Source organism: Drosophila pseudoobscura, chromosome X, assembly GCF_009870125.1.
Source record: "Drosophila pseudoobscura strain MV-25-SWS-2005 chromosome X, UCI_Dpse_MV25, whole genome shotgun sequence".
NCBI classification, from domain to species: domain Eukaryota; kingdom Metazoa; phylum Arthropoda; class Insecta; order Diptera; family Drosophilidae; genus Drosophila; species Drosophila pseudoobscura.
The window spans coordinates 44,231,809-44,253,807 of NC_046683.1; the positions used below are offsets into that span (position 1 = coordinate 44,231,809).

The window sequence follows — 21,999 nt, forward strand, 5'->3', positions numbered from 1 at the left end:
ATATTGTATATTGAATTCCAAAATTGTTGAACTAATTTCACAAACGAAACGATAAAATTGAACTGAAAATCTTGTTCAGAGAGAGAATTGCGATTGTGTGTGTGTGTGTGTGTGTTAATTACAAAGCATTTATATGGAATAGGAAAGTATTATTGTATATAGTATATTGTATATAGTACGAGTAGAATATGGTATAGTATTAAAATTTTACGAGTATTTAGCGATAAGTAATGGAAATATTAAGTAAGTTTCTTCTTTTTTAAGATGTACTCGTAGTATATGTATGTATATGGTATATGGAATGCATAGCATGACGTGATATTTGACTGAGTGTTATGTGGTGTGGTGTGGTGATGGGTGGACTGTATCGTGGTGTGGTGTGGTGTGACGGATTGTATGATTAGATGAGTTGCACTTTGATTTCAAGCATTTTGGTTATTTGATTAGTTTAGTAGGGCTGTAGCATTTACAGAGGTACGAGTACTAGGGTACTTGTTGCGCTTACTTCGAAGCCGTTTCGAAACAACATGCTTAATACTTTGGAAAAACATATTTCTTTGGTTTCTCTTGAATGGTAAAAAGGTGAGCGTGTCACGTGTTTCTTCTTGTAAATGTGTTCAAAACAAACGAAAGTCCCAAAACGAAACCAAATCAAGAACAAATGAACAAGGAAATCATACGATTAGAAACTTCAACTGACTTCAGGAATGTAGTAAAAGTAATCGTCTACTTTTCGATATTACATATATTCAAATATCTCGTATATCGTTATTATCGCTTGCCATAGCCTTAGCATTAGCTTGACTTTTGGTTCTTCCTCAATAGTTGATATTTGTTCAGTTTCAGAAAAGTTCTCTTTGGTGCCACAAACAGTAGAAATTCGAAATTCGAAACTCGAAATTGATTATTCATATTTAGTTTGGAAAACATTTAATGTACACAATATTCTGCTTTATGTGTAACGCGAAATAAAAGCAAACAACATAAACGTTTAACTCTCAACGAATAGCAACAAATAACCAAACAACAATCAGGTGCACAACATTCCAACTGAAATGGTTCAAAATGAAACGTAAAGCTGGAAAGCCTTAACAAGTAGATATGTAGATATGTGATGTGTGTGAATGGAGTTAGAATCAAATCATAAACCAAATAGAATAGAACTCAACAAATCAAGGTAGTAGAACTGGCTTTTAGTACGGTTTCAATGGCCCAAAGAGCAACTTTATTTGGCATTTAGTCTTAGTTAGCTTACAAAAACCTACAAAAGTCTTGAATGAAATTGTGCAATTTAGGTATCGTAGTATATCGTATATCGTATATATTTAGCAATAAACCGCGTGCATTCAGAAAGTCGCTTAGTAGTTCGTTTTATGGTATATTATAGGGAGAGATATGTAGTTAGAGAGATAGTTAGTAGAAGGCAGCAAAGACGTTTGCATCACAAGCTTAAGGTTCGAAAAAGTACGATAAATTGGAAAACTAAGCTGCTTCGAAGAGCCGGAAGCAAAATCTTGGCCCAGAGAACTCTGCCAATGGGAGTGGGGTCAAAAGCGGTACCCAAAAGATAACCCTGAGCTTCTGGTACTCGTTTCAGTAGTAAACCCAAAGAGGCAGCGAGACACGAATTGAAGCAAAGAACAACTAAATGAAAATCAATTCTGAATTCAAAGAAAAAGGTACAACCAAAAACCGAATAATGGAAATTCAATGGAAACAAAAGTTCAATGAAAATGAAAGTCTTTTAAAGCATAGAGAAGTTGGAAAATAAATGTTCGAAATATTTGCAATAGTTGGTTTTAACAAGAGAATTTATCATAAATAAAATATGCAGAATTTTCAAATTTTTTGTCAAATTTCTTCTTGGATTTTGTTATTTGCCTTATTTTCGCAACACAACCAACCATACCATGTGGTAATGGCAACGGTAATGGTTATTGTTAATTAATCATTATGTATTGTATTTTTTTTTTTTTTTTGTTTGGCATAGAACGAAACAACTAAATATGAACAAATAACGATTTTATAGTTTTTAAACAGTTTCAATTTGAAACCTCATACATGTTTGTGAATTTCTGAATTTGTATTATTTATTTTTAGTATTTGTGACATTTGAGCCATTGTTTTAGTTACCTTTTAGAGACCTTTTCCGAAACACACCTTCAATGGATTGAGAAAACAGAACGGAATGCGTGCACACATATGCAATGACGCATTAGTACGAAATTATAGAACAATTACATAAATATGTTTTCAATCAAGAATTGAAATTGAAGTTTGTTTGGGTTTTGTTTTTTTTATTTGTCTTTTGCTCAACACTAAAATTATCATCGAAAATCAGGAAAACAAACTGAAATTGAAACGGAAAACCGAAACGAACGAACGAACGCAAAGAGTAACAAAGAGAGTAAGAGTAAGAGAGTAACGGAACAATCACCGTTAGGCACAATGAGAGGGAGTAGACACACTGAACATGACATTGAGGTTAGAGCGGAGTAAGTGTCACAGGAAGAGTTTTATTTTGTTGTAACTGTACTTCGTATCATGTAGTGTCGTGTCGTGTGTTGTGTTTCTGTTTTGTGTGTGGGTGTTGTGGATGCACATGTATGAGCGTATCCGTGTCTGTATGCAAGGGTGAATGACGAATGCTCTACAACTGGGCTAAAATCCAAAGAGATTACTCGATACGATACGATACGATGCGAGGCGAGGCGGGGGCGAGACATGGCGTGGCGGGGCCCTGCCGGAACACCCGAGAACAACTTGTAGCATCTACCACACAGACACAAGCACAATGGATATCACATGGGAGAGACCTACACATACAAACGAATTGGACCGAATTCACAGAGCCATCTCTGAAAATGCTCCCTAGATCTTTGGTTCATTTTTTGATATTTTTTTTGTTGGCAATTTTTCTCTGTACAACATAATGCATAGGTACTTGGGTTGGATATTTAAAGTAGTAGTATATGACATGTATGGTATTTATAGAGTACTACTTATTAGCACATGAGATACTTGTAATCTAAATGTTATAGACAACTAAAATGAACAACGAAAGCAGATACGAAATCAACTCAACCAAAGCATATAGTATACACTCAAGAAATTATAACCAGGAATGAAGTAAATGAAGGCCTGAGATATAGATAGAGAGAGAGTTACAGAGAAGGAGGTTGTAGGTTGTAGGAGGTTGGAAGTTTGAGGTTGGGGAGGATCTGTATTCGTAAACATCAACTAACGTAATGTAAATGTAAATGTAAGTGGGGGTAGGTATACTCATAATAGTTAGAATAACTGCTTGGATCACATTTTACGAACAACACAAAAGATCGGATGGCGAATCGGTAACAGCTACAACTTACCTGTGATGGAGCATAGCAGCCGCAGGGTTGGCGTGTTGCCCGAATACTGATTGATCATCCCCTGGCTGTGGGCCTTCGGGGCCGGCATACTGAGAGTGATGGCCTTGTGGAACTTACGGCGGCGCGGCTCGACCGTCACTATCGGCGATACGGCCACTCCACGACCCAGCAGCTTGGCGGTTAGATCGGGATCGACCGGCTGGGCCTAGAACGAGAGTGTAACGAATTTCGGATTGGCTCAATAGGCAAAAATCGATTTCCACACATCGGCCACACATACGCATATGCATATGTACGTATATGCATATGTATGTACCATGTACATGAGATGAACAGAACTTAAAATGGTAACAAAAATCCATAACAAAACCAAGTATATACGAAATATGCGCCTCTGGTTTGTCACACAACATGAAATTAACATACTATTAAACTATTAAAATAAAATGAAATGAGTCTGGGGCTAAAAGGGTGAACATTCTCGATTCGATTTGACCAGCACTCGCCTTGGCTTTTTCTGTGGGTCGTGTGTGTTTAGTTTTGTTGTTGTTTTGTACAATGATTATTCAGTTTGATGTATTATGCATATCGTTTTTCGTATTCATGGTGGTATTGAGCAATTGTTTCAGCATGTTTCAGTTAAAATACGGTATAAGTTAACTACAAACGATAACAATGTTCAAGCCCATTTATGTCCCAATAAATTTAGTCATCAAAAAAACTTCGACTACAACTCAAAAATATTTCAAAGAACAGAACTTAAGAGCTTTATACAGTTTATACAGAAATCAGAAACTTAAAACGGAAGAATATTCACGAAGAATTTAGATTAGAGATACATACATATAGTATTAGAGGAGTAGGTACAGAGAAAATGCAAATAAAACGTGCGAAAAGTTCGAACTCATGAGTGGGGGCCATTGTAAAATCGGTTTTTGCTTACGATGCCGTAAGGATAAAATGTTACAACTTCGTTTAGGCACTTCGAACCGGGACCCAATTGTAACTATCTAAGTATTCTTTAAACCTCTATTTCGCTTTTGCTTTTAAGATATGTATAATCTTTTGTTTTCTTTTTTTTTTTGTATTCGTTTTGAAAAAGCAATTGAATGAAAAATGAATCAAATGAAAAGTAATTAAAACATTTTCATTGGCATAAAGTTTTTGTTGAACTAAATTTATTGGGTAGTACTGCATTTCAGAGAACTGGTATAATCTTATGCATAAATAGATCATAAATAATGTATGAATAATAGTTTATAGTAGTTATAGCATATTGGTAAATGTATCATAATAATTCGATTTCGATATCAATGTATTTCTTTTGGACAATTTCTTTACGAGAGCATTACAGAAGTCGCTCTTGATCCATGATCAAAATCAGTATGTTCTTCATATATATGTATGTTGTATATAGGTATTATTGTATGTCACTATCTGCATAGCATCTAGCATCTGTGATTAGTTAGCAAGTGGAATCGGAAGCCGATTCCGCAATGGCTCCATAAGCTGAGTGCCGTAAAGTTTTTAGGTGTTTCGATAAGTTCAAACAAAGTGCACATATTTCATACATAAATAACATTTGGAGAATGATTTAGAAAGATTTCGCCTGCAAAGGCCATTCACAGTTGCCGGATTTACACAATAAAAGGAAGGTCCTTCACTGTGCATCGCCTTTGCATGGCGCCGAATATTCAATTTCCGAATAAGTACAGGTGCATACCATCTACCATACTTCTACACAGGACTAAGGAGGCGGGTTAACATAGATGGTTACTGGCTATTGGATTGTATCTTTGGTTATAGTAAATGCGTATTTTCTACTTTGGAAAACGTATTTTGCATTCTTTGGAGTTTGATTTTGATTTTGATATTCATTTTAAGGAAGTTGTAGATTAAATGCACGATTATATATGCCTGACAGATAACGTATTTCGTAATTCGTATTTGGTATAGATATATTTCGCCCTGATTTTGGCCTGGTTTTGGTTTTGTTCTGTGATTTACCAGATGAGCGAGAAGCGCTTCTTCTTGGGCACATGATTGACGCTAATCTTTCGTAGCTTCTCAGGCGCAACGCCTTTGCGCGGTTTAAAGAGGTTTACCTGTAAGCCAACTTTGATCTTCTTGGTGAGGGCTCCCTGTGGGAAGACGGCCTGCACCTGCGGCACCACTGTGCTGGAGACCATGCCGCCCTCGGGCCCGATGGCATGCACTTCCTGGCGAATGCGCGAAACGACGGCAAAGTACTGGGGAAAGTCGTAGGTGACAAATCGGCACACATGATTGCCAGCCTGCTCCTCCAGTTGGGCAATTTCTGCACACAGGAAAGAAGCCACGTTATAGTCGAGGAAAAGCTAAAGCCTTGCCCACCCAACCCAGACTCACCCTCTGGCTCGAAGCACTGTTGCAAGACATCATGGATGATCTCCTCCGAGTTGTCGATGGAGTGCTCGCGCCAGGTCTCGCCATTGTCCGAGCGCAGAATGATGATCTCGCGCTCCTTGCCACGTAGCGAGGCGAAATGCGGCACCTCCATGACCACGGGCCCAATGAACTTGGTGGAGCAGGGACCTAGCTCCAGCACGCGACTGGCCAGGGCCTCGCCCTCCATCAACTGCGGCGGATGCATGGTCCGCTGTGGCTTTACATAGCGACAGGTGACCCGCGTCGGCTGGCAGGTGGAGCGCGATGGAATGATCATGCGAACGCCGCTGTGGCGACAGCCGCGCATGGCTCCACCTCGTGCATCTACCAGGAAGGAGACCAGGAAGCTCTTCCAGCTCAGTTTACGGCTGCAAGACAATCTTATTAGACACTAAATCTCTAAAATGAATATAATTTACTCACCCAACGTGCGGTGGCTCATCGTTTCCATGTCCGTTGGCAATGTAGACACCATCCACGGTGGCCTTTGGCGAGTTGCCGTACACCTGCGCCTTGTGGGGACTGATCACCTCCTCCCCAATTGTGGGCGGCACACCGCCGGCATACTCAGCGCTCTGGGTCATGCGGTTGGAGTCCATGCGCTCATCGCGGGTCACATCAATGGGCAGCGAGTCGTCGCCTAGGGATTTCATTTCATCAACAGTCAGATAACGGTATGGTTGATCTGATAGCATATTATCTTCGCCTAGATTTTGGATACGGTTTCGATTTCGTTTGCAGTTGCAGTTGCGTTTTCGATGCGATTCGGTTGCATTCCATATCGTTTTTATTTTAATAAAGCACAAGACAGTCCAATTGGCCATATAGTAGCGTTGATTGTAGTTGTAGTTGTAGTTGCAGTTGGTGGTGTAGTTGTGGTGTTGTAGTTTTTGTTGTTGTTGTTGTTATTGTTGTTGTTGAGTTGCATTTGGAATGAGAGCAAGAGCGAGAGCGCGGTGCATTGAAAGTAGAAGAATGCAAATGAGTTTGATTTTAGTTTAAAAATTTTGTATAATCGACATGCTTCATTGTATTTGTATAATCGGTAGAATAATAGTTGATATATGTATGATATAGTATGTAAAGCTAGCATGATCATTAAACAGGAGCATATTTTTGATACATTGATACAATAGATTTGATAAAGGATGGATACATGGGATACACAAGTACATATATACGAGTAGTAGTAGGTATATTTCATGCCATGGTACGAGTACAAGCAAATACGGGAACATTTATCTGCATCTGAGCGCTGATATTTAAATCAAAAGTCTCTCTAATAATCCGGTTCTTTGATATCAGAGAATATATGTACAATCTTATAGGGAGAGTAGTTTAAGATATATGTACATATATACATTTTGGGTAACGATAACGATCGATTGAATATTCTTTTGTAGTGCCAACGGACAGACGAATGGTACAAATACATATAATAATGAATCTTCATCGGACAAGATATGGAATTTCATATTGAACAAATCAAACCAAACACATAGAAATCACAAAGGAAACAATGGGGATTGGGAGGAAGTGGTTGAGTCTCTGGACTCATTTGGTTTACAACGGCAAGAATTAATTTATACATTGATACAGCTCAGCCCTATATCAAGTGCTATATATAGTATAGTATACACGGGTATATATCGATTTATAGTGGTTAACTTTGGTGGTCAATCTCAGTATCCAATTACAGCCAAATTAGTGCACTTGATAACGGCCAGTGGGTAAGATACGAATACGATTACGAGTAGAGTGGCAAGGCCTTGCCAGCTTTGTGGACACTTACTGGTGACATAGAGTGTGTCGCCCTGGTAATACGGCATGTAGACGTGAGTGTCTGGCCGGGGGCGATGACTCTGGCTGTGGTCAATGCCAATGCCGTACTCGTAGCACGCGTCCAATTCCCAATTTGTGTGACCTGACGGCACACATGAAAGCGGGGGGATTCACTTAAGACTAGGCATAAATCTATGGGCATTGGGTGTGGTCGTGGTCTGTATGTGCTGGCGGACTAGCATGGCGGAAGTGTCGGATGGAACAAAGTGTAAAAATAGCAAGAGATACGTACCGCCTTCTTCCTCGGAGTCGGACATAAAGGACTCGTGCATGGCCTCCGGAGCAACAACACGGTACTTCTCCTCGGTCTGGGCTGGAGCGGCACTTGCCTCATCCTCTGTGGTGATGGACTTGAGCGAGTCCAGGACACTGATGTAGCCCAGCTTTCGGGCAATGTTCAGCGCCGTCTGTCCGTTGACAGTCTGGGCATTTGGATTGGCCTTGTGCTCCAGCAGTAGGTTGACAATATGGCAATGGCCCTGCTGGGCGGTCTGATGAAGAGGGGTGTAGCCAATCAAGGTGGCCGCGTCCACGTTGGCGCCATTCTGCAGCAGGAAGCGCACCATGTTGGCCTGGCCGAAGTGGGAGGCGACGTGCAGGGGAGTGAACCCAGCCTTAGTGGGCATATCGATGCTGGCGCCGTTGCGCTGCAGAATCTCGGCCACATTCACGTTGTCTTCCTGGGCGCACAGATGCATGGGGGTAAGGCCATTCTTGGCCGGGTGATTCAAGGCTCCCTTGTGCTCGATCAAGAGGTTGGAGATCTCGGCATGGCCCTCCTGGCTGCTCAGGTGCAGCGGGGTGAACCCCGCCTTGCTCTCGGCATTGGCCTGGGCGCCGTACTCCAGCAGAGTAGTGGCAATGTCCATCTGGTTCTTGCGCGCCGCAATGTGCAGCGGCGTGTGTCCGTTCTTGGCGGTGGCATGGGGGCTGGCTCCCTTCTCGAGCAGCAGCAGCGCCACCTGCTGGTTGTTGTAGTGGCAGGCCACATGGAGCGGAGTCACTCCATTCTTTCCCTGGGCGTCCACATCAGCCTCCTTCTGTAGCAGAAGCTGCGCCATCTTGATGTGCCCATATTTGGCCGTCAGGTGCAGCGGCGTGAAGCCCTTCTTCGTGGTGGCATTCAATGCAGCCCCGTTCTCGATCAGCACGGCTGCCACCTGAAGCGTTGTGAATGAAAGTGTACATTTTACCAATCTGTTACCAATTATATCCTCATTCTGTGCCAAAATTAAACGAGAAATGATCGCCTACGGCGAATGAACGTGCAATGAACTTTCGAGTGCGACCGTTTCTACGAAAATATATATGTATAAAGGAAGACAAATAATACCATACTACAAAAAAAGCAGGGTGGCAACATTTATTCAAAAAAAGAGACAACAACGAAAAAGAAAGAGACAACAGTAATCGTAATACTCAGAATAGTCAATAAAAAAGATAAAAACGATACTAATGTAACGGAATATAAGAACTTAAAATCAAATGAAAAACTCCTGATGACGAATCCAAAACAGTTGCATCAGATAGACAGTGTCGATGTGGTCCGTGATCTTTTTCGCAATCAATTCTTTTACCTCGTCCTGGCCCTCCTTGGCGGCGATGTGGAGCGCCGTGTACATGTCCTTGGTGGTGGCATCCACCTGAGCGCCGTGCTGCAGCAGCAGCATTACGATGTCCACGTTGCCCAGTCGACTGGCAATGTGCAGCGGAGTCTGCTGTTCCCGAGCACGTGCATCCACCTGGGCGCCATTGCGCAGGAGAATGCGAATGATGTCGGTCTGGAAAGAGCAATGACAAAATGGAATTCAAATATTTTCATTTCAACCCAGTGGTCTTTCTTTTTGCGAGACTTGTTACATCGATCCCCGTAAGACGCCGCCGAAATTTTCGTCCCAAAGACAAATCGTATCGCTATCTGTGAGTACATCTGCACGGAGAGCGTCATGGTGGCCGAAATGGATAACAGAATCCAGTACTATGTCATCAAGACCATCTCGCGCAACATTGTCAAGCGGCAGTGCAACTACTACTACTGCTACTACACCAACGAGGGCATCGAATACCTGCACAATTACCTCCATTTGCCCCCGGAGGTTATGCCCTCGACCTTCATTCGTCCCGTTCGCGACCCGCACATGCGCCCGCGCGCACTACCAGCTGATGCCAAGCCACGTGGCGCCGCGCCCCCACCGACGACAACGAAAACACGGACAAGAAGGAGACCTTGGGACCCGACCCGGCACTTGCCAGTTTCAGTTCCGCGACGGATTTGAAGGTTATGTTTCTTGTGTGAGGAAAACTCACCTGATTTGCACGCGCTGCCAGATGCAATGGCGTCTCGCCACGCACAGTGGGCACATCCGGACTGGCGTCGTGCTGCAGCAAATAGATGACAATGTTCATGCATCCCATGAAGGCGGCCACGTGCAACGGGGTCAGGCCGCTCTCCGTGGTGGCGCTAATGCTGGCACCGTGGCGGAGCAGCAGCTCCACTACCTTCAATCGGTTCTTCTTGCAGGCAATGTGCAGTGGCGTGAACCCGTTGAGGGCACGGGCATTGGCGTCGGCATTTCGGTCCAGCAGGAGCTTGGCCACGCGCACATGGCCACAGTGGGCCGCCACATGCAGAGCGGTCAGATAGTCAACGGTGACCTCATCGACGGGCGCGCGATGGTAGAGCAGAATGCGGGCGGCATCCACATGCTCGCCCTGGGCTGCCATGTGGAGGGGAGCCAAGCCGTTCTTGGTCTTGGCGCTAATGGGCGCTCCGCGCTCCAGCAGCATGTCCACCACCTGCTCGTGGCCCGAGCGGGCGGCGCAGTGGAGCGGAGTGAGGCCGTCGCGGGTCTTCGCCTCGATGTTGCCGCCCTTCTCCAGCAGGAGCGAGACCATGTTGGTCTTGCCCCACTTGGCAGCTACATGCAGCGGACTGATGTTGTGCTTGGCCGAGTAGTTGACGTCGGCGCCCTTCTGGATGAGCAGGTTGGCTATGTTCTGGTTGCCGTAGTGCGAGGCAATGTGCAGCGGGGTGAATCCCGACTTGGAAGTCACATCCGGATTGTGGTCATTCTATTATGTTGGACGAGAGTAGAATCTGCATTAGTAACTCCCACATTAGTTTTCCAAGGTCGTTAATACTCACATCTAGGAGAAGGGAGGCCGCCTTCACGTCGTCCTTCTTGGCTGCAATGTGCAGAGCTGGCAGACGCACCTTTCCCCGGGTATCACTCTCGAGGAGAACGGCAACGACCTTATCGTGGCCCTGCTGCATGGCCACGGCCAGCGGCGTGAAGCCGTCTTCGGTGGCCAGGCTCTGGTTGGCACCGTTGGACAGCAGCAGGCGCACCACAGCATCGTGGTTCTCCTGCGCCGCCATGTAGAGGGGCGTGAATCCATTCTGCGACTGCACATTGACGGAGGCACTGTGCTCCAGCAGCAGCTTCACCACCTCCTCTTGTCCTGCCAGCGAGGCGATGTGCAGCGCCGTGTTGCCCTTCTTGGTGGCACTGTCCACGATCGCTCCGCGCCGCAGTAGCTCTGAGACGACATGTATGTGGCCATCCTTGGAGGCCAAGTGCAAGGCATTCAAGCCGTTCTAAATACCAAATATTAAATCGATTAGTGACGGAGCTCCGATAAGTATCAAATGAGGTATTACCGCATTGCTGGTGTTGATGTCAATGTTGTTCTTCAAATGCTCGAGGACACGCTCCAGATTTCCGGCGCGAGCAGCACGCAGGAAAGATGTGTTGCCATCGCCCTGTAATTATGAATTTAGATTCAATTTAGAACAATCTATTCTAAAAATTTATTGTACTACTACCAACGAAGAGAAAATTTTAAAATGTGTTGAAAGCAGACACAGACGAGCGGCAACGTTGGGGAACGAGCCCCGGCAAGGGCTGTTAATGGTGATCAAGAAAACGGAAACGATTCCTTCTCGGTGTACACTACTACCGCAAAAAATATTATATACCTATACTCTTCGAGTACCGGGTACAATAACTTATTTGGGGCCCTGCCAAGTACTCCGCAAAAAACAAGACTTAATTCTTGCAGGAAAAGGTCAGCAAGAATTTATAGCCAGGTAACATATCACCTACAATCCCATTCATCTTGGCAGTGGTTTCCGTTCAGCAGAAACGGAATGGAATCCACCTATCGCCTATCCATATCTCCTTAAAGCAGTTGCGTGCCACCTGCGTATCCATCAACGAGTGGACTTAGAGTTTTATTGATAGTTGCCATGTACTCGTAACCTTCGTTGCGCAACTTTAAGCGGGGTGCCCTGAACTAGACTCGGGAAAATACTTGCACCTGCACCGGAACCTGCACCATTCACCGTTCACCTGCCCCTCCCTGCACTCGCTACCGACTCAAGTTCAACCAACAACTACGAGACGACGGCGGTCAAGGCGAGGGGTCAACGTCGGGCGCAGGTGTAATTCGGCTTAATGGCCACCACCCTCCAGTCCGAACAGCACACCCACCCACCCGTTGGGGACCCAGCTGTCGATTTTATCGCACGGCACCCGCGTTTTGTTTATGTTTTCTTTTGTGAAGGGCTTTACGCCCCGCCGCTTCCAGGGATTCGACATCGAAAGTGACGTCATGGCACGGTGCTCACGAACTGCAACTGGAAGTTTTCGCACTGGACGGCATTCAGCCGACTCGACGCCGACGCCGATGCCGATGCCGACGTAGTGGCCGCAGCGCCGACACCTCGCCAGACCCGCTTCCTTCCTGCCTTCCTGCGTTCCATTCGAAGCTGTTGCAATTCAAAGGCGAGGGCTCGACCATTTCCCCGACTCTGCTCCTAGCTCGTCCTCCTCCTCCGCCAAATGCGGAAGTTGGGGAACGAACCAAAGCCGCCTTTCAGACTCATTCCGTATGCCCTGAGCATACATACTCGTAGGAGACCGAATTCAAAAGAAGGTTATTTTCGACGACTGCTTCCTGGTGTCTGTTTGCCCAACACAACCGGAGCGGGCAGGGCTGGGGCAGGGGCAGTGGCAGAGCTCTTTAGAAGACTTGGGCAAATGTAGACTCTGGCGATAGCCAGGGGCGAGGGCAAAAGTTCAAAGGTGCTTGCCTCACCATTGTATAACGAGCTGCTCCACACTCGCACTCGGGGCAGATTGGGTGCTTGAACCAAAGGAGTTGTTTCCTTGAAGTGGATTTGCTTTCAATTTGTATGGCAAAATGGTGCCCCAAGTGCCAACATAATCACAGTCTAAGTGGATGTCATTAAAGGACCAACAAAGAATCAGTTACCGGAGTGGCAGATGAGAGAAAAATGACTCATAGTATGGATTTTTCCCCATCTCGTCGCCATGAATGTCGCATGTCATCAGCAGCGCTAACCTAAATCTCCATTACCTTACACTACGGGCACACGCACGCACCACACCCAGTTCCGCACGTAGCCATGTCGCACTGCTTGTGCTGGTGGTAGTAATGCTCCTGTGAGCCAGCACCTGGTTCCGCTCCCCACTCGACTATCCGACTATCCGCCTATCCAACTAGCTACGGCTACAGCAATCAACTATTTTTAGCCCATTGTCCCAGCAAAGATCGTAAACGCCCACAAATCAGAAAAGGAAGTCGGAAAAATCAATAAACTTCTGCAGTTGGTGGCCCTAAAACGGGTGCGACCTCAAGGTCTCCACTTGGACTGAGACCCCAGGCCTCTAGCGTCTCACAAAGCCATCAAGGCTCCTCTTAGGCATCATATTTATTATATTTTTCGGTGAATTCAAGCCGATTTTCAGCCAGACAGCGAAAAATCGATAATGCGCAAAATGGACGCCAACATGGCTGCCCCCACAGTCGCACAGTTGGTCCGAAAAGTCTACGGACGCTGAAAAGTACATGGGATGAAACTCTCTGAGGGATTACCTGAGCTCCATTTTCAGTGACCATCTTTGCCAGTTGGGAAAATGTGTCCGCTTATGAGAAAACCTTTCCACGTCTACGATTTTCGGAGGTGTAGAGAAATTGTGTAAGCGGCTCTCGCGTAGTATGTCGTCACTGATTAGTCATAATTTTTTTTCACTGTGCAAAAAAAACAAAAAAAGACTTGCAAAGCTCACGCGGAGTTTTCACTGGACTCCTTTGAATTTTAAATGCACTCCTATCGATTTTTCCTTGGACTTTATGTAAGCAATATATACACGAGTGCAAGGGTGTGCGAGGGTGTGTTATATTATGTGCACGAGTGTATGTCCGTGTGTGCGTCAGTGTCCGTGTATTTGTCGCAGCGACTGTGGTGGTGTATCTGTATCTGTATCTGTGTCCGTGTCTGATTGGATTCCTAACTGGTCTCACACACACAGTCCCTTCGGGGTTCACGTTTTTTTGAGGAGCAGTTGGCACTTTGCTGCCGTTTTCTTCAATGTTCAACTCCAGACTGGATGCGTCCGACTAGCGAAAAGTCCTACCAAGCCGTGGCTGGAACTGTCGGCGACGCCAGGATTTCGAAGGACCTGCGCACTCGCCCTTTCCAATTGGAAATTGGAATACGTTTGCGACAGGGGTTGCTGCTGCTGCCGCTGATTCCTGGAAGTTGAAGTGACGGTGGAAGTGGAAGCGGAAATGGGAGAACTACCCCTACCCCTACCCCAACTCACCCCCAAGAGACACGTGCCTGTTGTTTTTGTTGACGTTCTCATGGAAGCAACTCGCACGTGCTTTAAAGGGAGAGCCGGGATAAAGCCATATCATCGGTCGTTCTGGACTAGATTTATTGTTTCAAAAGAATCTTTAAGTAATCCTGGGAAGACGAAGAAAATCTCATGAGGGCTTAAATATGAGACTCGGGCTAGTTTTCAAATTACGAAAAGTATTTGTAAATCATTCCTATATCCCATTCTAGGAGGGTCACTTAAACTTACTTAAACCCCTGTCTAACAGATACAGTTTTATTCGAAAAGAATGATTCATTAGTATTTGCAGGTATCATGAGTAGTGTGTGTTTTCCATTGAATCCTTAATCTATTTAGGATTCCCGAAAATTGTTGGTGTGTTTGTAATTTAAGAAGAATGTCACGCATTTTGTAGAGTTTTCGTAGAGCAAACAACATGTGTGTTTATACAAGGCCTTAAGTCCCTATCCAGCCATGGTATGGGTGCAAGCGTAACTATCCCAACAAGACCCAAATTAATCTTACCCTCATTCCTTGCACAACTACCAGCCCCGCTGAGCAGCCTAGCAGCCTATCAGGCGAGGCATTAAATTCCACCGACATTCTCAGCTAACACATTACACTAATTAGCTAAGCACACAGACATCATCCAGTGGACCCACCCAGACCCTGTCCCCTGTTCTACCACCCCTGGCTATGCTCCGCTTGCCCCGGAGTCCGAACTTTGTTGACTGAGCGTAAACAAGGGCCCGGCGGATAGCAAACACACTCCACAGTTGGTTGAGGGGTGGCAGATGGCCAAGGGCCGAGGGCCGAGGGCTTCCGTCCAGAGAGGAGGGACTCCCATTCTCCGCCGCGCAGACGCACTGCCTCGGGATAGATGTTGTTTACGAGTAGTATTTCCCGTTTCGAAGTCGACTCGTTTTCGAAAATCACACCCCACACCCAACCCCTCCGAGAGGCCGCATCTGGAGGCCACATCCCAATCAGATGCGTATGCATTCCCGGTCACGTTGTGCCCAGTAAGCCAAGGCACGGCACAATTTCAGTTCTTTTCTTCAGTTTTGGTCGGATTTCATTGTTCTCCGGCAAATTAGACAGCAGTGCGAACAGGCAGTGCGAAGGGGAAACCCACCCTCGGGGGTGGTTGGATCGCAGAACCCTTACTGCGAGGAAATCCACCCCGGGCGAGCGATTGCATAAAATTGCATTTGAAATTGCATCGTGACCGGGACAAATTACGCCGGAAAATAGTGTGAGTGTGTGTGAATCACGTTGCAGGCAATTAAATGGTGGAAATAGTAGTGGGTGGACGTGGACCAGCCACGGGATGGATGGAGCAAGGTGCGAGGCACATTTTGAATTTAATTAAAGAGTTTCCACTGTGTGCCTGCGTGATTCCGCCCTGAAGCCGCAGGCTGGCCTTTATCGCTTGGCCAAACATTGGCTTATTTGCTTTGGCCAGCCAAAGGGGTTTCGGCCGCACTTTAAAGCCCTTCGAATCCAGGGGATGGATGTGTGCACAGCCCACAAACCAAGCCAAATGGCAAGTTCGCATGTCACCTGGCAATCCAAAGATGTTTATACTCTTTCAGGGGCTGGTTATTGTCACTTCGGGGTTTCCTTATTAATAATAGACTAAGGGTTTAATTAACCATTCGAATGGAGCATAACTGATGGGCTCTTCACTTCTTCACGATTTTCAGCTTAAGATTGAACAACCCCCAGGTCTTGTGGGATAGATATTTATTAGATAGAGTAAGGGTTGGCACAATCGATAGTAGTATGGTTAAATATATTTATTGACTAAAGATTCAACCCCAGAAGGAACAGGGAGCCACAACAAATACATATGTACATACTTATTTTGGGAACATTTCCGGAGGAATTTTGAAGGGGCAAATCTACATCTGATCGAATTGAATTTAAAGAAATGAAAACAATGCCTTAAGAGAAATTTCTTAAAACAAAAAATATATTCTTCCAATTTATCATTTGCTCTTCTTGGCAGAGTATCCCTAATTCGAAGGTGCCGAAAGGTTTCTTTGCTCCCCAGTATTTTAGTTAATGTTTGTGTTGGCGTCGATGTCGTTGTCGGTGCGGCTGTCGCCTGCGATATTACATTTCAATGGCCCTCGTCCGACCCCTCAAAGTATAGCCGCGCCAGGAATGTGCTCGGGGCAATGCCTTAAGTAAATTGCCAGCCACATAGACGGGGGGGCTGATTGCCCATAATTTCTGACGACCTTAAAAAACGCAAGCCAAATTGGGCACGCCAAAATGTGGCAGGTATTACCTGGGAAAGTGGGATGGGATGACGACGGGGGCGCAGATAATGAAACCATTTTCACTGCGTTCAGTTCACTGCACTGGGGAGGAGGGAAAGAAGAGGTAGCAGGCAGGGGGCAGGAGGGAGGAGGGAGAACAACCGCACGCACAAAATTATGAAATTGTAAAATTCTTCGCACGATTCGTCGTCGGCCAATTTGGCAGTCACAATATTTATATTTATATCTATAGGGCAACCCCCTCACGGATGGATCCCCAGCATTACATAAAAAGGGGCCAAGGTGTCTCCCAAAACTTACGCCTAAACTCTGCAGCGACGGGAAGCGTTTCTTTAGCGTCTCCATTCCAGAAGCAGCACATTAACTTGTAGGCCAATAAATAATTGATATACCCCGCAGATATATCTATATATATATTCTGTCTAGAGTGCCTCACGCGGCAGCCGCACCGAAATCAACACACGACGAGCGATTTGAGTCGTTTTCTGAATTATTTTCGAATGCGCCCCGTCGGACGATAAACCCAGAACAGAACAGAACAGAACCGTATAGAACGGAACAGAACAGAACAGACAAGACCAGAGACTAGAGACCAGAGAACATACCGCAGAGTGCAAAAAAAAAGAGAAGAGAACATTTGGACGTTCTGCTATTTTTAAACCAAACAAACCGAAAACACATCAAAAGAGCTTTTCGCTGTTAGCGGTTCTTTACGGTCTGGGGGGACGGTCACAAGGATTCTAATTTCAACGGAGTCTAATGGATATTTGACTGTTTTTTTACGGTGATGATAATGAAGCTGCCTTGGAACCACAGCCGACAGAAAGGCGTCAGCTGAAGCTGTTAATGCCCCCTCGCAAGGACAAACGGAAGCGCACTTGCTGGACGGATGACTCATGCCGCATTCTGTTTAGCCAGTCCAAGGATTACTATTACGTCATTGTTCAGGGCTCTGGAGTGGGGTGGGGTGCCGTGGTGTGGGGTGGGGTAGGGTGGATCTACAGATGCCAAAAAGGTAGCCAAGAAAATACAAATTAGAAATGCAAAAAGTTTTGCTTCAACATATAAGGGAATAAGGGACCTAAATTTAATCAATTTTTAAATGTTAATAATTAAAAGTTGATCCAAGACTTCCCCCTTTGTGACCACACCCGCACCACACCACACCACACCGCACCCACAATTGGCCAAATGATGTAAGCTTACCGCACTGTGGTGTCCTGTGGGGCAATGCTCGTGCTTGTCATGATGCTTGAGGGGTCCTGGAACCCCGCTTTCAGTGTGATGAAAGGCCAACTCATGCTGGTGCTGATAGAACTCGTAGTGGCCAGCGTGCTCATGGTGATGCTCCGCTGGCGGCGATGCCAGCTGGGATGGAGGGCTATGATGGGTCTTGGCATGGCTCTGGCCATGGCCCGTGTGACCCGTGTGACCAGGATGACTAGTGTGTTGTCCAGTATGACCAATATGAGGAGCCAGTGGAGCATGACCAGTTGCAGCTGCAGCAGCAGCAGCATGTGGAGCATGACCACTCGTATGATGCGCTGATGACTGCTGTTTGTGTAGATGATGCGGATGGGAGGAGGTGGAGGCAGAGCTGCTGTGGTGGTGACCTCCGCCACCGCCTCCTCCGTGGTGTCCATGCTGGTGATGATGGTTGTGGGTGGGCGGCGATGGCATGTTGTGCCCGCTGTGGGGCAGATGCGACGAGTGCTGCACACCCACCTGATGTCCGTGGTGGTGCGGTACATGACCTTGCGACGCCTCCATCAGCGTCGGCTGGATGTGTGTCACGAATTGGGCCATGTCTGCGAGGGGACCTTCAATAGCTCAACTGGGGTCGTAGTCGTAGTTGTAGTCGAAGTCGGAGTCCTGTGGATTTGCACTAGTATAGAGCTTAGATAACACTGGTTTTAATTTTTCACTGTTCTACGAGGGAGGATGGGGCATAGACCATGTATCCCAGAGTGGGAGTGGAAATAAAAAAAAAAACACACACACACACACAGCCCACAGAGGGCAGGGCGGACGAGCCACAGTCGTTGTGCACTTGGACGCGACGGAGCGATGGTAGCAATGGCGGACTTTTGCTCGGAGCATGGACAACCTTCTCGCAGGAGCAATGTCAAATGACTGACTGGCAAGCGTAGACCAGAACCCGCCAGATCCCAGTGGTGGCTTAGATGCGACGGGACTTTTCTGCCTCCCCCCGCCTGGGCTCCCGAATCGGGCTTCGGCTGTGAGTCGGGCCAGTGGCGCTCCTCCTCGTTTTCGGGGTTCGTCCTGGGCTGCCAGAAGCTTTAACCGGACCCAGTTTTATGCGCGTAACTGATAAGAGATGCTGTGCCTATGATGCTGTGCTTCCCTGCCGCCCCAGTGATGCTGATTTAATGGACTTCCATTTGTGACGATTCTTTCGTCTCTGCTTTCTTTCATCTCCAAGTGTGTCACGGACCCTCCCGCTCCATCCACACACACTGGAGGGGTCCCCGTCCCTAGTACGTTATTTTTAACGCATAAACAAAAATATCTTTTATGCTTAATCTATTTTTTGTCAGCCCCAAAGTATGGTATACATTTAGAGTCACTTAACAGGTGAGATTGTTACAAATTTCAACAAAGGTGTACCCTATACATACATAAGTACTAAGGGAAGGTTTGATTAAAGTTAACATTGATAAGACACCTGGCTGTGTTAGGATCTTTTCATCAAATGAGATAAATGGGAACTATACACTGTATTCTGTCTTTTTAAGAGCCACAATCGCTTGGTTGAATGAGTAAATCTTAAAGCAGAATAATTTTTAAAGATCAATGATAAGAGTAATAATTAACTAATTAAATAGGTCCTGAAACAATCATGATATATATTTTTATAAGGAAACTTTCCCAGTATATAATATACATACATATGTAGGATATAAAAAGTATGTACTTTCGGTACACGCCTAATATTCCTTTTGTACAATCTTTTACACGTATTGCACACAAAACTTTCGCGTTAGGTTGCGTTATGTTTGCTAAAAGCTTTGGCCCACGTTGCGTCATTTAATGAAGCTTACGTCGAAATGTTGTTGAGCTTATGCCGTAGGGTATGTCGAGTACATTTTCTGTTTCAAAAAGGGGGTGTGTCACATCTCGTCAGCGAACTTGTTTGGCATTGAAACTGGAAATGAATGTTCAGTTAAAACCAATCAAAGGCATACGTTTGAGCTATAGATTCATTTGAATAACTTTCAAATAACATTAAAGTGAGCTTTCCAGCCCTATGTAATGTAGCATGTAGCCCATGTAGAGGAACCTCTGAAAAAGCTAAAGAAGCAGTGCATTCCATTTTCGAAGCATCTCGTCTTATCGCCCAGGCATACATACATATGTGCAAATGCCCACCACATACATATGTACAGGGTATGTACGTAACCATCGAATCGACATTAGGCATCAGAGTCGAGAGTCTGGTGTAGCTTTTGCCTCTCTGCCAACGCAGCGTCGCACAGAGTCCAATGTCCAAATTGGCTGCCATTGCCTCGCCGGCGCATTTGCCTAACTCGTTTGGATCATTCCTCATTCCGCGGCGAAAACTCGACGAGTGAGCAAGCAGAAGAAAGGCGACCTAGTTAAAACTTAATTAATTGTATATATTTGTACGGAATTAGAGTCCGCATAGACCAATGGCGTTCCTCAATAAGGTGAGAGCAGATGAGCAGACTTTCCACGATCCCTACCAGAGGGAAAGTCCAAGGTGTAGGAGGTGCAAAGTTCTCATAATCCGATGACGCCAGCAAATTTGTTGATCGTCTGCATAAACAGATTTTTTTTCTCTTATCTGTTCATCGTGTACTTTGCCCCCCCTATGCGATTATTAATAGCACCGTTTTATGGAGCAGCTTTTGCACTTGAATTGGATCGGAATCTGGTTATCAAACGTTGTTTGTGCTCTCTCTCTCTCTCCTGTAGATTGCAGCGCCAGCCCTGCGCCAGCTGGTGTCCCACAGTCGGTCCTATGCCGCCGTGTCCCAGGTGTCGCCCAATGGCACTTCCTTTGCCCTTACGGAGGAGCAGCTGCAGCTGCAGGAGATGGCCCGCAAGTTCACACGCGAGGAGATCATCCCCGTGGCAGCGCAATACGACAAGACCGGCGAGTACCCGTGGCCCATCATAAAGAAGGCCTGGGAGCTGGGTCTGATGAACAACCACATTCCCGCGGATATTGGCGGCCTAGATCTGGATGTCTTCACCACCTGTCTGACGGCCGAGGAGCTGGCTTATGGCTGCACCGGCATCATGACTGCCTTGGAGGCTAGCGGACTGGGTGTATGTGTGAACAAATCCTCAGAAATTCCAGCTTCTCTACTTCCATGGTTTTCTCTATAGCAAACCCCTGTGATCCTGTCTGGCAACAAGGAACAGAAGAAGAAGTACCTGGGCCGCCTCCTCGAGGAGCCCCTGGTGGCCGCCTATGGTGTAACCGAGCCCGGAGCAGGTTCCGATGTAAATGGCATCAAGACACGAGCCGAAAAGAAGGGCGACGAGTATATCATCAACGGCCAGAAGATGTGGATCACCAACGGCGGTGTGGCCAACTGGTACTTCGTGCTCGCCCGCACCAACCCCGATCCCAAATGCCCGTCCAGCAAGGCCTTCACCGGCTTCATTGTCGAGCGCGACTCTCCCGGCTTGACGCCCGGTCGCAAGGAGCTGAACATGGGCCAGCGCGCCTCCGACACGCGTGGCATCACCTTCGAGGATGTGCGCGTGCCCAAGGAGAACGTGCTGATTGGCGAGGGTGCCGGCTTCAAGATCGCTATGGGCACCTTCGACAAGACTCGCCCTCCAGTGGCCGCCGGTGCTGTCGGTCTGGCCCAGCGTTGCCTCGATGAGGCTCTCAAGTATTCCCTGGAGCGCAAGACCTTCGGTGTGCCGATCGCCTACCACCAGGCTGTGCAGTTCATGCTGGCGGATATGGCCATCGGTGTGGAGACCTCACGTCTGGCGTGGCGCCTGTCCGCCTGGGAGATTGACCAGGGCCGCCGCAACAGCTACTACGCTTCCATTGCCAAGTGCCATGCCGCCGATATGGCCAACAAGATCGCCTCCGATGCCGTCCAGATCTTCGGCGGCAATGGCTTCAACAGCGAGTATCCCGTGGAGAAGCTGATGCGCGATGCCAAGATCTACCAGATCTACGAGGGCACTTCTCAGATCCAGCGCCTCATCATCTCCAGAAACATGTACGAGGCGGCCAAGGGCAAAGCCTAAGTTGAAGTTGCTCTACTTCCAATCACCCCCATTCACCTCAGTCATCCTCATTGTATACCTCATCCACAAATTCGATAAATAAAAGTACAATTATAGTTACATAAACCGTCGACACTCGATGATTAAACGATAGTGTAAAGTGAAAACCATTACACGTTCGTTCCCGCC

The 21,999-nt window shown here is 46.4% G+C and overlaps 2 protein-coding genes across 34 annotated transcripts in view; one reads left to right on the plus strand and one right to left on the minus strand.

Moving 5' to 3' along the window:
- The window catches only part of Ank2 (Ankyrin 2), a 69,110-nt gene extending 50,377 nt beyond the window's left edge, over positions 1 to 18,733 (minus strand). For 14 of the 33 annotated variants that reach the window (XM_033383509.1, XM_033383508.1, XM_033383507.1 and 11 more), the window contains exons 1-12: positions 17,779 to 18,291; positions 11,299 to 11,400; positions 10,783 to 11,235; positions 9,945 to 10,709; positions 9,215 to 9,418; positions 7,870 to 8,797; positions 7,588 to 7,719; positions 6,219 to 6,501; positions 5,757 to 6,163; positions 5,474 to 5,685; positions 3,369 to 3,573; positions 2,134 to 2,160 (exon numbers count right to left, since the gene is read on the minus strand). In XM_033383509.1, the coding sequence (XP_033239400.1) occupies positions 2,134 to 2,160; positions 3,369 to 3,573; positions 5,474 to 5,685; positions 5,757 to 6,163; positions 6,219 to 6,501; positions 7,588 to 7,719; positions 7,870 to 8,797; positions 9,215 to 9,418; positions 9,945 to 10,709; positions 10,783 to 11,235; positions 11,299 to 11,400; positions 17,779 to 18,252 (4,192 nt within the window). In that variant the 5' untranslated portion in view covers positions 18,253 to 18,291. The other 19 variants (XM_033383517.1, XM_033383515.1, XM_033383513.1 and 16 more) reach the window with 17 other exon arrangements.
- Positions 18,734 to 20,107: 1,374 nt separating this feature from the next.
- Mcad (Medium-chain acyl-CoA dehydrogenase) lies at positions 20,108 to 21,936 on the plus strand. Its single transcript, XM_001353225.3, has 3 exons — positions 20,108 to 20,261; positions 20,530 to 20,886; positions 20,947 to 21,936. Exons 1-3 carry the CDS (start codon positions 20,244 to 20,246, stop codon positions 21,829 to 21,831), a joined length of 1,260 nt encoding a protein of 419 aa, XP_001353261.1. The 5' UTR covers positions 20,108 to 20,243; the 3' UTR covers positions 21,832 to 21,936.
- Positions 21,937 to 21,999: the final 63 nt, after the last annotated feature.